At 37.2% G+C, this 16032-nt stretch overlaps 1 protein-coding gene and 1 long non-coding RNA gene across 2 annotated transcripts in view; one reads left to right on the top strand and one right to left on the bottom strand.

Annotated features, from left to right (window-relative positions):
• The window catches only part of gabrr2a (gamma-aminobutyric acid type A receptor subunit rho2a), a 40644-nt gene extending 26056 nt beyond the window's left edge, over positions 1-14588 (top strand). Inside the window, exons 5-9 of the mRNA XM_028000101.1 lie at positions 3901-3983; positions 9579-9719; positions 11207-11359; positions 11495-11703; positions 12589-14588. Of these exons, the coding sequence (XP_027855902.1) occupies positions 3901-3983; positions 9579-9719; positions 11207-11359; positions 11495-11703; positions 12589-12924 (922 nt within the window). The 3' untranslated portion in view covers positions 12925-14588. The remainder of the gene's footprint in view (positions 1-3900; positions 3984-9578; positions 9720-11206; positions 11360-11494; positions 11704-12588) is intronic.
• Positions 385-2153, bottom strand: LOC114133966 (uncharacterized). Its single transcript, XR_003593317.1, has 2 exons — positions 1743-2153; positions 385-468 (listed from the first exon to the last, which is right to left on the bottom strand). It is a non-coding gene; the product is annotated as an uncharacterized LOC114133966 (long non-coding RNA).
• Positions 14589-16032: the final 1444 nt, after the last annotated feature.

The following is a 16032-nucleotide window of genomic DNA, read 5'->3' as shown; positions in this document are numbered from 1 at the left end:
AGTTAGGATTAAACATAAAAAGAAAGGTGTAGGCTTTTGGAGATGTGGATGAGCACTGAGAAATATTTCTGTGTGAAACAGCGATGAAGGACATATTTGAGTGTCTGCAGTTTTAAAGTAAGAATGATTCAGAAAACCTGATGTAATTAGTGTGCAGAAACGTCCTGAGGCAGCCCTGCAGGAGGAACCGTCTTCTCAGGCAGAGGATCCTCAGAGAAAAAGGTCCAGAAATGAAACGTGAAGCTGCACTTCATAAAGCAGCTGAACGAAATCACAGTTTTCCAGACACAAACTCTTCCCAGCTCCGTCCACTCCAACACAAATCATCCTGTTCAATTAAAGATTTCAGGGCAACGTAACCTCATTCAAGTTGATCAATTTAAGTCGAGTCCATAAAAAAGTTATTTATTTGAAAGTGTTGAGGATTCTGGATTGCAAAGACGTTTCTCCATTTCTGCTCAAGCAAACCTGCAAACCGAAGAAAACATTTTGAACATTTATACAACTGATTTCACTGGTGAAAAATAAAATGTGCTCTGATGACACCATGTTTCTTCAATAGGCTAAGAAATAAAACACTTTTGTTTTTGTTGATAAGGGAGAAAAAAGAAATATGATGAGAATGACACTTCAGATTAATTTAAGAATTTTGTTTTAAAGTCTTAACCAAATGTCTTATTTGCATCATAACTTAAGATGTCAAAATGTCTTTGCTATTTATATTAACTAAACAAAATGTATCAAGTTATTTTAGGTTTGTAATACTTAAATTGCAAAATGTAACTTGTTTTATTGCGCACCATTTGTAAAGTCACACAGTAACTAATTAATAAGTAATATTTTGCTTTATTTACCCTGTCATTGTGAAAAAATGTGGGCGTTTATATTCAAAGTCATGTTTTCACCATGTTATTCATTCATTTATGATGTCAGAGTTCCAAACTAAAAATTTAATTCACTAGCTAAATATTTAGTTAGCAAGCTAAATGTTTAAATTTCAAATTAAATATTTAGCTTGCAATTTAAATAAGTTAACAGGCGAAATGTTTAGTTTGGAAATTAAATATTTAGTTCTTAAAATAAATATCTACTTTTTAACTAAATCTTTAGTTTGCAAACTTAATATTCAAATAAATATCTAGTTTACAAACTTTGCATATATTTACAGACTAAATGTTTAGTTGTTAAACTAAATATTTACTTTTTAACTAAGTCTTTAGTTTGCAAGCTAAATATACAAACTAAAAATGTTATTTACAAACTAAATATGCAAACTAAATATATAGTTTACAAACTAGTATTTAGTTTTAGTTTGCAAATATTTAGTTTGGAAACTATATATTTAGCTCTGAGCTAAATGTTTAAGTCGACGCTGAATATTTAGTTTTCAAACAAAATCTTTGGTCCGAAACTAAAAATGTATTTTGATAACAAAATATTTATTTCCAAAGTAAATATTTTCCAAACTTAACATTTGATTTTCAAACTAAACATTTATTTTCCAAACAAAATATTTAGCTCTCTAACTAAATATTTAATTTGAAAACTAAATTTAGCTCATAACTTTGACTTTGAGTAATTCCTTTGATAAATGTCCACATTTATTTTCCTTTTACAGGCTAAATAAATCTAAGTTATTTTTTTTTATGTGTAACTTTTCAAACTCGCGCCCCATAATCACTTGTTTTTATGTTTATATATTTTTTTGAGGTAATTGGTTCGCATAGATTGAAGAAAACTACCTATCTGTTTACAGTTTGGAGTTGTTCTGTTGATGGGTTTCCTGCAGTTTCCCGCTGCACAGATCCACTTCAACAATTTACCGAGCGCATTAAACCTGCAGAAGTTTCCACGCACAATAGCTCACAAATAACGCTGCGACCTGCGGATCGGCAGGAGAAAAGTGCCGGAATTCAGCTTCCCAGTTGCCATCGTAACAGTTGCTATGGGAACGGATCCACAGGTTATCGACCTGTGAAGAAGGGGCGAAATTTGACAGACGTCTGGGGAAAACGTTGAGGTGTGAAGGGGAAGCTCTGGTGACGCCTCAGGTTCGGTTTCTCCGCTGCTCCGGATCCGTTCAGGGCCTCCAGCTGCCCCGCTGCGTGACGGGAAATCTGTCCCAGTTTCGACAGGCAGCAGAAATCAGATGAGTTAAAGATCAATAAGTGGCAAAGCGATGAGCTGAGTGTGTTTACAGTCCACGGTGGAAATCTGCTGAATATTAATTTCATCTTGTCAGGATTTAACTTCAGAGAACCGAACAGCAGGACTCCGTCCGGGGCTCCGTTAACTGTTACTCTGCTTAAATGCTGCTGCTGAGACTTTTATTAACTAAACGTGTTTCCAGCTGAGCGGGAACTGATGCATTTTGAGCGAGTGGGGGGGAAGCGCCCCCTATGGGACAATTAGAGGAATGCATTAAATGATCTTCAAAAGTAACATAAATAAAAAAAAAAAAACATTTTTTTATGCCATTGCTTCATATCGGTTCATTTGACAATTCATTTTAGTGCAGTTTATTGTGATTTTATGTGAAAGTTGTTTAGGATTGTAAGTTATATAGTTTTCAACATAAAAAATGTAAATATGCTTTTCTGCATCTTTATCCAGTCCTGTTTATTTTGATACCTTTATAAATTCAATGCAAGGCCTCAGAGATTATTTCCAGAACATTACTGAACAAACGGCATCAGCAAGAAACATACTGGACAGAAATTTTTATTGAAAATCTGTTTCAAGACTTGAATTTTGGTGTTTACAGAGACTCTCCGTCTGGGTTTGAGCTGCTTTACAAAAATGAATGGGTAAAAATCTAAGTCTCTAGATGTTGAAGACGGTAGAGAGCTGCAGCTGGAACTGCTTGATTCAGGAATATCACTGATCTTTGTGTTTATTGCATATAACACTGGGGTTTTTCAACTGTTTTAGGGTAATTTTGATGTGCTGAATCTAAAAATCACATTGGTTTTGCTCAATCAGGTGAACTTTCTGCACTTGAGCATCAAAATGCATGACTTGTTCTCACATCTGGATCGGTTTCCTGATAATCTGAGATCAATGAGTGATGAGCAGGAGGAGAGATGAAGACGTAATGTTCAATTTACATTCACTCACCCTTATCAGTGTTTATTATTCAACTTACAGAAATAATTTAATTAACATTTAATTAATACACTCTGTTAGAAAACATTTTTTTCTCCTAAAGCCTTAATATGTTCTTAATATGTTAACAAAAAATAACTGATAATGTCACTAAAATGTAATCAATTTCCTCTAAATCAAAATAGAGTAAAAACATGATAGAGAAAAATGGATGCCTATTAGTAACCTATTAGCTGCAAAATAGTAATAATTCAGTTGAAGAAACATAGACAACTTCCAAAAATATATTTTGTAATCATGATAAACTATAAAAGAATAGAAATGTCCTTTATTGTCCCTCAATGGGGGAATTTTGTGCAACAGCAGCAAAGTGACAGGCAATAACAGGAAATAGTCTCACAAAAATATCAAAACATCTAAAAACAGAATAAAGTGTAAAATACTAAAAAGTTGTAATTATACAAAATACTCCAGTCCAGAGGAATGTGCAACTGAATTGGTCACCCGCTTCGGATGTTATCATCCCATAGAGCGGGTGAATTGGTCAAGTACAAGATTTACAAAATGTTCATGTCTCTTTGAGCTTTAAAAGAAAAACAATCTACAATTATTGCCAATAAAAATACTGTGTAGTAGTATTGTGAGTGAAATTTGTGGTTATGATGTGACAAAATATTCTGAATGGTCAAGAAATATGATTTTTTGGGGGATATTCTGACGTTTGCATCTGCATATAAAGTTTCTCTGAGATTTTGCCCCCTGCCTGAGTTTCTGCTGCTGTTTGTGTCTGTGCAGAGTGACGGTGACGGCGGCCTGTAACATGGACTTCAGCCGGTTTCCTCTGGACTCTCAGACCTGCTCGCTGGAGCTGGAGAGCTGTGAGTAAACGGGTTCGGTTCTGTCACTCTGAAGATGAAACATGACTTTAATTATCAGAACACAGTGAGAGAAAAATGGCCTTCATTTCATTATCAACAACGCAATTAAGTGCTTTTCTGCTAAACTCGACGTGGAGCCAAAGCAACAAGGTCTTCCGACAACAAACAGGTGAAAAAGTGGAACCTTTGAATACTATTTAATTTGTTTCAATTTGCATTTCAAACCAGTTTTCTCCGTTAAAAACAACAGAAATTGACAGCACTTATTCTAACTCACTCACCCTCATATCATTCATAACAATCAGAGTCAGTCTCTTTTGGCCCAATAGAGGTTTGTTTTTGAATAATATTGCTAGAAGCATTTTTTATTGTCTAATCTATTAACATAATAAATAATACAGATAAAAAGCTGTGAATTTATCACCTGTAGCTGAAATGATTGAGATGACAGAGAGATGAAGGAAGTTTGTTTGTGAAAGTAGAGGAACACAAGAGGAAGTGTAATTTATAAAGTGTTACTTTGAAGGTGCAGTTGGTAGCTTTTAGAAAAATTAATTTTTACATATTTGTTAAAACTGTTATAATATCAAACAGGACGTTTATGAAAAGATCAAGCTCCTCTGCTTCCTCTCTGTGTCTTCAGAATTACAGTTCTCAGTCAAAAACAAGCAATCAGAACAGGAGGAAAGTCTTAGCACTGCCAATCATGCTTGTGTGTGCGCTGCTCACACACTCCTCCGCATAGCGTTTACTGTCCTTCAAGCCCAAGATTTCCAGTGTGCTGCAGGTGTGCTAATGGAGGAGAAACAAGCTAATATTACAGGAAAACTGATGATTTAAGCCTTCCAGACCAAACGGAGCGCCAACAATCCAGTCAAATTTGCAGCACCGTAACGCCGCGACACTTTGCGCTATCTGAAAAATTCCAACGGTTTCTGAATGGTGAGACGCTGCACTTTCGAGCTGATATCAGGTTATTACGGTAATTTCACTGTAATAACAGGGAGTGAAATTAATCTAAAGGATACTCTTTTAATAGACTGTAAATTGCGAAAATAACTTGTTAGATACTGCGTACATTTAAAATAAGCAAAAATATCCAGGCAGAGATTTGAAATTTAGGTCATAAAATTATTTATTTGTAAGTTGGGGTTTAAATACATACATAAATAACATTTTCCAAGTCTTGCTCAGCTTTCTTGAAGTTTGCTTTGTTAATAAAATGTGAAAGTCAATAAAAATACTACCGGTGCACCTGCATTCACAAATCCCTGCATGCCTCATGTTCATGAATGTTTTATTGTTTTAACCTGGCTGGATTTGATCCGTCTGCCGTTTAATATTTCGTGCTGCCTGGCCCGCTTTTCAAACCTCGAGCACCTTCCTCTTGGCGCGTCGCTGATTATGACTTCAGGGATTCATCGCTGGGTTTTCTCCAGCATTAGGGGATTTTGATTTGGGCCCATCACCCAACACAACGCCCACAAGTTTCAGCAGTACTGGCATCGCTCTCATCACGGTGTACAGAAGAGCCGGATGAACCCGCGTTACCGTCTGCAGGCTTCCAATTAGGAAGAAATCTGTTTATAGACATTTCTGCCTGCGTTTCAAAATGTCAGGAAAATGTGCCAAAACATTGTCATTGCACAATTCAGCAATGCTGTGTGAGTCAACAGCTTTGTTCGCTGAAGCTGTGTACCTTTCACCCTCATTGCACTCCAGAGGTGAACACCTTCAATAACCTGGAATAATATTTACAGATTTACTGTTTTTGCTTCTTTTTTCTTTCAATCAGACTAACTGAATCTGAGCAAATACATTTTTTCAGCAAATTTTATTTATTAAAGAATAAAAACTAAACTAAACCAGTCTTACCTTGAGTAAAAAAAAATGTAATTGCCCCCTAACCTTATAATGGTTGTGCCAACAACTTAGTTAACGAGAACTGGCACAGACATACGCTTTTTTTCTCACATTCTGAAGTTAAATCAGACTGAACTTTTCTTATTTTAGCTTAGTTGGAGTTACCAAAATTTTCTCTATTTGCTAGATGATAGAAAATTTAGTGTAAACATTTTTTAGAGATTTCTTTTTGTAATTTTTTTGATGGTCGGCCTCAGGGATAATAACTGCCTTTGGAACTATGAAACCTTCTGGGTTTCCTGCCTTAGGCCATCGGACACATTTTTAGAGAACAGCTCTGAGTTTGTTTCTTGGGAATCTAAAATCAATTAACTTTGTATTTTGTAATTTTTTCTGTGTTATTTGTTGGAAAAAAATATTCCTCACTGAACATTTTATAAAACTGAGAAGAGCAGAAATGGATACATTGGATTCAATCTAAAATGTTGCCTTTAATGTTAGCTGTACATTTTTATATAATGTATAATGCTTTTGAACTTGAAATCTAGCTGGAGAAATAATGTTTACACATTTCAGCTTCTGTGCATTAACACAGTTTTGTAGTTATAAAACTAAAATTAAAGAGGAACCTCTGATCCCCCATCAGGGCAGATCTGTGGTATTGCAAAGTCAAACTGAAGTGGATTTGCAGCTTTTCATGTCGTCTGAACTGAAATGATGAATTTAAAAATCTTTAACTGAACTACTATGAGTTAAAAATCTCCGTCTTCATCTCTCGGTGTTTATTTCCAGCAGTTAGGCTGACGCATGCTACCAGAAGATGGAAGGTGGTTGGTACCTTCACACATGAAAACTAAACATGAGGCACAAACTTTCTGAGTTTCATGTCTTTATTTCTGAGACATCAAACACTTTCCCAGCAGCCACCAGGGCCCGTTTCACCGAGGATCCCCCCGGCCCACCCGTGTTCTCCCCTCCCCCAGTCTAAGCTCTTTGCAGCTTCAAAACATCAACAGAAGTTGGAAAGCTGTAAAATTAGCAGAAACAGAGATAAAAGCCCAAATTCGCAGAGCGTCTGCAGCAGCTGGAGTTCAGAGCAGCTCACAGCGGGAGCCACACTCTCACATTCCTAATGAGTTCCACAGCAGAGAAGAAGAAGATGGCTGCAGGAGCATGTTTATTACTAACAAACAAGCTTCAGAGAACATCACTGTCACTGCGGCGAGCTGCTGGAGACCCATCAGCTCCCCTCTGCTGGACCTGCAGCATGTAGCATGCACAGGCCTGCAGGCTGCGCCGCTGAAGACTGAAGCTCTTCCTAACATCTCAGTGGGTCTCTAAGAGTCTGAACTGTGAGGATCTGACCACACAGCGCTCCGCTCATGTCTCCACATCATGTAAGGCACAGTTTGAACCATCAGAGACATTCAAGATCGGACAGCTGAAGTTACATCCGGCTCAGCAAGTGGCAGATGATTCACAATCAGCTTCATTAGCTCCTTTTTTAGCTTCTCTGGATTTTTGTAGTTTTCAGTCCGAAAAAACGTAAGCTCGCTTGATTTCTCCCTCTTTAACCAGATCTGCAAAAGCCAACTGATAAAAGCATGAGAAGATGCATAAGGAACCGTTGAAATCAAAACCTGAGGAATGGAAAATATCCATAGCAGTACAATCTCCTCTGTTTTATCAGTTGCTTTCCCACTTGCTTTATTTCTACACTGGATTCAGGAACTGGTTGCATTAAATGCATGCAAACTCAAACACTAGTAGAAGGAAGCAGTTTGCATCTATTTTTGCATCAGATCACATTTCAGCCACAAACACAGCAGGTGTGTTGATGTAACCATAAGGAAATAACATAATAAAATACTAAAACATTATTTTTTTAAAATATTTTCTTCACCAGAGTACCCTGGGCTGACACAAACATCTGACCAGAGGAATATTATTCAGAGCAGCATTTCTAAAACCAAACTCTTTGCTGCTGATTGCAAAGGTGATGCAGACCCTTAACTGAGTCATCTGTAGATAAAAATCACTTCAAATAAACACTGTTCATAGAAAATCCAAATATAATATGATAACTTGAAAGAAAATATAGATAATATTAGCTGGGAGTGCTTCTGTCTTACCTACAAATCAAAACACCAGAAAATGATTAAGACTAGAAAAAAGTTTGAAAATCAGCGAATGAACTCACCTTCTGATCGCTAACTTGTGTTTTGTAAAGCCTCCTTTGCAACCACTTTTAACCACCAACTTTCAGCAAATATTTTTATGTTCCATCTACTTGATGACTCTGGTCTTTTACAATATTTCAAACACAAATAGATGAAAATTCATGCCTGAACTGCCTGTTAGGGTCCTTCATGGGGCCTTTTTGTAAATTCACAATTCAAATGTTTTGGCTGTAGAGTAATCAAGCAGACTCTGCTTCACTTCCAGCACTGAAATCAAATTAATTATGAAAATAAATGGCTGCTTTGTAGTCCAGTCAGTCTTGGAAACACTGAAGCTGAGAGAGCCAACACCGAACATTATTTTGTCCATGAGAGAAACCAAAAAACCTTTTTTCCCCAATAAATATTCATTTGATTGAGGCATGTTGAAGAAGCATATAAAAGTTGCAGAATAGTATCTCTGGAGGAATAGACGTGGTGCCCCTGACCAGCATGTTGTATGAATTATGTAGAAAAGCAGAATCTGATGCTTTTTATCTTGACTGTTAAATTTCACCGGCTTAGGACTCTAATGACCCCACATTTTTTTGTTATGAAAGATTTTTGTTAATGAGGTTGTTTTCTGATATTTTTCATTTGTGTTTTAACTGCAGCAAATTGTCCTTCATGGACAATAAATGTAAAAACTGAACTCAGCTTCAGATTTCTTTGAGTGCTATAACTAGAATTTATCAGCCGTGTTTGTGACGGAAAGTCATGATCATATTTTTAAAGGAAGAAAGCTGAAATCTGATGCAAAAGAAGTGTGAATTATTCATAATTTGTTCACATGATTTGACATGTTCGCACCAGGATGTAATTAGTGCTGTTTGCTTTGTGAATGTGATGTAAAGCAACGTCTCAGTGGATTCAGCCCTGAAACACGGAGCCAAATCATCCCCAAAGCAAAGTGGAGATATCGTTTCAGGAGTAAATCCACTTCAAAAACACAAAATCTTACCAAGTATTTCAGTCTAGTTTCTAGTGCAAATATTGGAATAAGACAAACCAACTCAAAAAGTAACTTTTCAGCAAGATTTGGAGGCTTGTTTTAAGTAAATAATTCCTCAATATTGATAAAAAAAATTACTAGTTCCTTTGGAAAATTATTTAACTTGTAGCATGAATTTTTTTTTAATGTTATAAGTTAATTTATCTGGCATTAGAAGAAGTACTTTTTCATCAATAATAAGGAATTGTTTACTTGAAACAAGCTCCTGTATCTTCCTGAAAAGTTACTTTTTGAGTTGGTTTGTCTTATTTCAAGAATAATAAGATATTAGCGCTAGAAACTCGACCAAAAACACTTGGTAGAATTTTGTGTTTTTGCAAAGAATAAACAGTTTATCCAAAGAACTTGTAGCAGCTCTTGTTTGCAAAGAAAACTCACCATGTTTCTGGAATCAAAAGCCATTAAATTACTTTTTAATTTCTGTCTCATCGTCATTGTTTTACTCCTGCAGATAAACGCTGCTTAAAGCACGCGATTAATTTCTTTTGTGACGTTTTCCAGACGCGTACACGGACGAGGACCTGATGCTGTACTGGAAGAGCGGCGATGAGTCTCTGAGCACCGACGACAGGATCTCGTTGTCCCAGTTCCTCATCCAGAAGTTTCACACCACGTCCCGTTTGGCCTTCTACAGCAGCACGGGTATGGATCTAATTATCGCCACGGCAACTCGGTCCTGGGAGGAATCACATGAAAATGACTTTTATCACATTCTGCCTGCATGTTTAATCTTGAAACTAGAACAGCCGGAGGTAATAATTTTTTACTGCCTGCTGTGAAAGGGACTGAACTATAAAAATCTAGTTCAGAGTATATAGCAGAATCCTGTTGCCTTTTCTGTTCTGGTTTTCTTTCCTGGTGGACCTGAGCTCTGTTGTTCTGTTAATTCTTGTTTTTCCCCCTGTTGGATCATGCTGTTTGTAGCATTACACCTTACTCCCGAGCCTTAGTTTAAAATTTCTGTTTGGTTTTCTACCCAACAGCCTCTTTATTTATTAAAGTTGTTATTTTAGCTTCACCTCTCTGCTTTTTTTTTTTCATTCCAGTCTGACAGAAACCCACAACAGAGCGGGTTCTGCAGTTCAGACAGTAAAGCAGATAAGAGGAGGGTTAAAAATGAATGAAAATGTTTGTTGCAGTTGAATAATCATGTTTTATTCCCAGGAGAAAACATTCCTTTACCCAACCTGCAGAATAAAAAACTGCAGTTTAAGAACAAAGTGGATAAAATGTCGATTAAATTCACTTTTTGCACCTTCCATGTTGGTCTAAACTACTTCTAAAAACAGCACAACCAGATCTTTTTTTACGTTAATGTGTTTTGGTGTCTGGAAAAGGAGATATAAATGTTATGTCACATTCAACAATTGACACAATCACCCAAGCTGACGTTTGGTCAACAGGTTTTACTGCCGTACAATGGCTACTGGAAAAGACAAATGGTTTTTTATCCAGAAAACCACTTTCTGTGTTCTTGTTGGTTGTGCAGGAGGCTCCACTTGTACTTTTCAAAGATGTACGGTTGTATAATTGCACATCTGTTTTCAGCCATTTTTATGTGAGTGTAATGGTTGAGTTTTGGGGGCGTGGCCAGCAGCAGCTTATTTGGATTTAAAGAGACAGAAGACCCTCAAGATAGGCAGAACTGAGCAGACTAAAGTCTGATTAAATAAGAATGATTTTTTTGTAGGAAATGCGGTGAACATGTTTTGTGAAGCCCATAAACACAAAACAATATCAAATACTACCTACTAAACACTATACCAGTCAGGTGGCTATTAACCTGTTCAATAAAAGGTCACCCTTTAATTAACCAGCGGTCCTGATTATCGCATCAGGAAATGAAACACGTCTCAAATCACATCTGAACAACATAAACTGATAAATCTGCATTCATCTGACAAACACAGAAAGTTCTTCAGTCAGCGGCGAAGAGCAGGGCAGACAGGTTCTGAGAGATTGTGATGAATATTTGATCATTTCGTGTCACGCTGATGATAAAGCTTCTTCTTCTTAAAGTAAAGCTTCTGACATCTTTGAAAACAAACTCGGTGTGTTGTTAACACATGTGTGAAAACAGGGAACAAACGGTCCAGTCTGACCTGTGACCCCTCGCTGTGTGTCTGCAGGCTGGTACAACCGTCTCTACATCAACTTCACGCTGCGGCGCCACATCTTCTTCTTCCTCCTCCAGACATATTTCCCCGCCACACTGATGGTGATGCTGTCCTGGGTCTCATTCTGGATCGACAGACGGGCCGTGCCGGCCCGAGTCTCGTTAGGTAAAAACACCTGACAGAACCGAGACGCCGACTGTTTGAGGAGTTTCTTGGGGAATGCTGTCTGTTTGGAAGACGCGGCTGTGGTTTGGTGGTCAGACTGAGCAGGTGTGTGTGTGTGTGTGTGTGTGTGTGCAGGTATCACCACGGTGCTGACCATGTCCACCATCATCACCGGGGTCAACGCCTCCATGCCGCGGGTGTCCTACATTAAAGCCGTGGACATCTACCTGTGGGTCAGCTTCGTCTTTGTGTTCCTCTCTGTGTTGGAGTATGCGGCTGTGAACTACCTGTCCACCGTCCAGGACCGCCGCGAGCGCAAGATGAGGGAGAGGGCGCGCTCCCAGGTGAGTTACACCTGTAATCTGAAGGGCACTCTTTTAATAGATGGTAAATTTCGAAAATAACTTGCTAGATATTGAAAGTTCCAGTTGTTATGGAGAAGTGGGGGAAAATATTTACTCACAGGACATTTAGGGAACTTTGTACAATTAAAAAAAGCAAAAATATCCTTGCCAAGAATTTAATTTTAATGGTTTAAAGTAATTTAAACCATTATTTTAAATGGTTTAAAATAATCTCCTAAATCTCGTTGAAAAGCTATTAGTAAGTACGTTTTGTCTTATTTCAAGTATTTTAAGATATTTGCACTAGAAACTAGATTAAAAATACTTTATAAAATTTTGTTCTTTTGCAGTGTAATATTTTATCCCTAATCAGTTCTTTCTTCTTCAAGGTCAATTTACCTACATTAAAGTTTCGGGTAAAGTTTATCAATCACTCAAATTTATTTGTAAAGCGGATTTCAGCAGCAAGACAATTCAAGGTGCTTTACATAATAAAAACAATCAAAAAAATTATTGCTTATTTTTTAGGCAACTACTGTATATGGCTGCTACTTAATGGCAAATCATATACAGTATATCCTCACAAACACAAATTTTGTTTTTGATAAACATTCCCATTTACACTAAAACACTTTGATTTATATCACAAGGCTGCACACAGTAACTGCATTTTACTGATATTTTTTGATATTCTTGTGGCACAAACAGTAGATAAAATAACAAAACTAATTCTGGTCCTACTGTTAGTTTTTCTTTTTGCCATCAATGACTAAAATCTATCTGACAACAATAAATCAAAATTCTGCAGTTTTAATCTGTCTCAATGTAAGCTAGATTTTGTTGACAGTCGTCTTCATGATTTGTGATTTTTTTTTACCCTTCTAGTCGCTGCCCTGCACCTGCAGCATCTCCCAAACACGGACCATGACCATGCTGGACGGCACCTACAGCGAGGCGGACACCAACAGCCTGGCCGGCTACACCGAGGAGCCGATGGTTCCCGAGGACGAACCCGAGGAGAAGCAGAAAGTCCCCGAGAAGTCAGAGCACATGGTGGTGCACCTGTCCATGAGCACCGAGTCCACTGGCATCAAGAAGAGGAAGAGCCTCCGCGCCCTCAACATCATCCAGAACACGCACGCCATCGATAAATATTCCCGGATGATTTTCCCCGGATCGTACATCTTCTTCAACCTCATCTACTGGTCGGTTTACTGCTGATTGACAGCCGGGGGTGAAACGGTGGAAACTAATAACGGTGATGAACCTGAAGGAGATGAAGAGTTAATAATGTTGGTTATCTTACACAGGAAGAACAGGGAGTACAGCAGAACCTGAGGTACTGAAAACATCTCCAGAGTTCTGTTTCTGGGTTTCATTTCTTTCCAACAGCAGCTTGAATGTTCATAAATATTGTACAGTAAAAGCAAGTAACACACAAACTGTGTCGGATGTTACTTCTTACAGTCAGTTATGAATGTTTGGGTTCAGGACAACTAAAATCTGCAACTGAAGAGATGATTTACAGGAAAAAAGAAAAACATCTCAGGTTTGAAAATTAACTGGTTTTGTTCAAATTCCAAGTTTTAATCCAGCTGAATGTAAAACGCTCAGATTTGGTTTATTGGCTTTTGTAGAATTCAACTTTTGAGTTGCATGAACATGTTGAGCTCAACCTCAGGAAATTTTAAAGTCTCAGATGTGAAAGACGGCAGCAGGTACGGAGCACCTGGCGGAGGTTGTCACGGTAACGTGAGTTATTTCTGATGGAGAGGATGGGGATGCTTTATTTTGTTAGTCCTCCACAGACGATGGTGTTTATTACAGAAGATATTTAACTAGAAAAACAAACACAGCTGAAATCATAACCCTGAAGAGTTTTTCACTAGTCATTAAGGAATGGACCGCTGTCAGAGCTGAGGAGACACAAACAGTAATACATTTTATTGATTTCTGGGTAAATGTTTTCACAGAGTACAAAGATTTGCAGCAATTGCGGCTTTTGCTGCTCCTGTAAGATCTTAATTCTGTGTTTTATAAAGCGAGTCGATCATCGTGTGAGCATCGATAGAGCCTGAACACAGATCTGATCACAGATCTGATGGCTGAAAAGTCTTTGTCAAATCTGGCCAAACACTTATTGTGTTTATTTACTGGACTAGTTTATTCCACTAAACCTCACTGTATTATAAAATAAAGTTTGTATTTGTGTAGATTAAAGAACTGTTGAAACAAAGTGAGTGTTTTTAAAGGTTATATTTGATCAAGAATGACTAATGGTGGCTAATTTAAAGAGTACAAACTGTTTCTTTATGAGAAGAAAAAACAACGTTGGATGAACTGCAGAGACCAGGCGACACATCTGTATGCATCTGTCTGACTCTGCACCTGCTTCTGAAGCTTCACATCAGTCTATGGCTCAACATCTGTCTGCAAAGGTTGTAGCAGTGTCAGATTTTACTTTGACTACACATCTGGTTACGTCTCTCCACAACAGCACAGCTCTCTGCAGTGGATGCTCTACATCTAGCTGCACATCTGGACATCTGTCTGCAGCTTCACATCTGCCAGCTGGCAGGAGGTCTTGGTGCTTTTCCACCAAACATCGCAGTCAATCTATTTTTAAACATGAATGTTTAGCATTTATCGTCACCACAGATGATGAAATGTTTTTGAATTGTCGAGATGTCGATGTGTCAGAGGAAACTGTTTACTGAGATCGAATCCTGTTGCAGACACTCAGATCTGCAGGTGATGAAGAGTTTTGGTTTGATGCTCAGCTGTGTGTTTGAGTTTGTCTGTGAAATGTTTCTACTGGTTAAATCTGACATAAAGAATGTTTCTGTGTTGGTTAAGATGTATTAAATATAGCTGTAATATACTGACTCTGCCTCTGATTCAGAGGGATTTGAACCGACTTCTCTGCTCTCACTCTTCCTCTAACATCTTAGTCTGAATCCGTTTCCACAGAGAAACCTGATAAAGTAATTTCATCAAATTCTTCCAGATATCAGACCTATAAGGTGAATCAGGTATAATCTCGAAAGTAATTTTAATACAAGAAAATACTAAAAGATGTTTTGCCAAAAATGCAGAAGACATTCCTAGATCTTGAGTCATTAGGGTGGACAAAATACAATAGTTATGCTGCATAGTCCAAGAGTGTTTAAGGCGGTTTGGAACTGATAGATGGACAGTTTCCTCGAGGAAAAGTACTGTTGTTTCTGAAATGCTGTTTGCTTTATGCAAGACAAAATCAGACACAAAGCTTGGCAAAAAGTTACACATGTGCCTCCTCTGTTAATTTACAATATCTTAGTTACTGGAGCCAAATCTGATAAATATTTTCAGGCCACCTGCAGCACAATGATTTGTTCTTTCACCACATTAGCTAGCTAGCTGGCTAACTGCATATTTTATTGAAAAGTTATTTTGTTAAAGTATCTCATATCACTCATTGAAACACAATATGTAGATACTTTTAACTGTGATGACTTTCCACTTAATGAAAACCATTATACCACTAAAAAACATTTTAACAGAGAAATATGGGTTTAAAGGAAAATGTTTTACACCTGGTTTAAGGTTGCTATTTTCAAAAGGTATTTCTAATCTTCTCATCTAATCCAATGAGCCATATCACTCTAAACTATCTGCATAACAAATTGCACAACTGCATGGACTCATTGCTGGTTAATTATTGATCATGCATTCAGATTCTGGTTGACAACAGTTGGCTAGTGTAGTCTAAAAATAATTTACTAAGTGGTAAAATGGTAGTAATTTATTTACTAATCTATATTATTTCAATAATCAAACAGCAGACATTATCCAGAACAATTAATTTTTAATAAAACCTTTTTGTTTAGATGGATTTTTTTAAATTACATATGACACTTTTTAATTGCTCATTTTACAGCAACTTTCACCAGGGCAACCACATATTGCATGTTTTCCCAATAAGGTGGAGACCTAATGCAATACAACAGAAACTGTACACAGAGAAAAGTGAACACAACGGGAAAAGGAGATACATAAAATGATTAAATCATTTTTAATTCCTCGGTAATTTATCAAAAACTTTATTTACTTGATATTAACATAGCTGATTAATCTTTGAGTAGAGTAATAAAACAATCAAAAACATTGTTTTGTTTCACATCAGTGTAACCTGATGCATTTGAAATCCTCAGATTCCTCTGTGAGTATGTGAATTTGACTTATTTTATTCTTCTATTATTGGAACAGCAATATTAATCTGCGCGTCTACATTTTGTTTCAGACTTTCAAACATTACTCATTTCAACCATCTTTTATTTTGCGGTGAAA

The sequence above is a fragment of the Xiphophorus couchianus genome, chromosome 19 (genome assembly GCF_001444195.1).
Source record: "Xiphophorus couchianus chromosome 19, X_couchianus-1.0, whole genome shotgun sequence".
Lineage (NCBI taxonomy): Eukaryota > Metazoa > Chordata > Actinopteri > Cyprinodontiformes > Poeciliidae > Xiphophorus > Xiphophorus couchianus.
The sequence above is the reverse complement of the archived record's forward strand: the minus strand, read 5'-3'. Positions and strand labels throughout refer to the sequence as shown.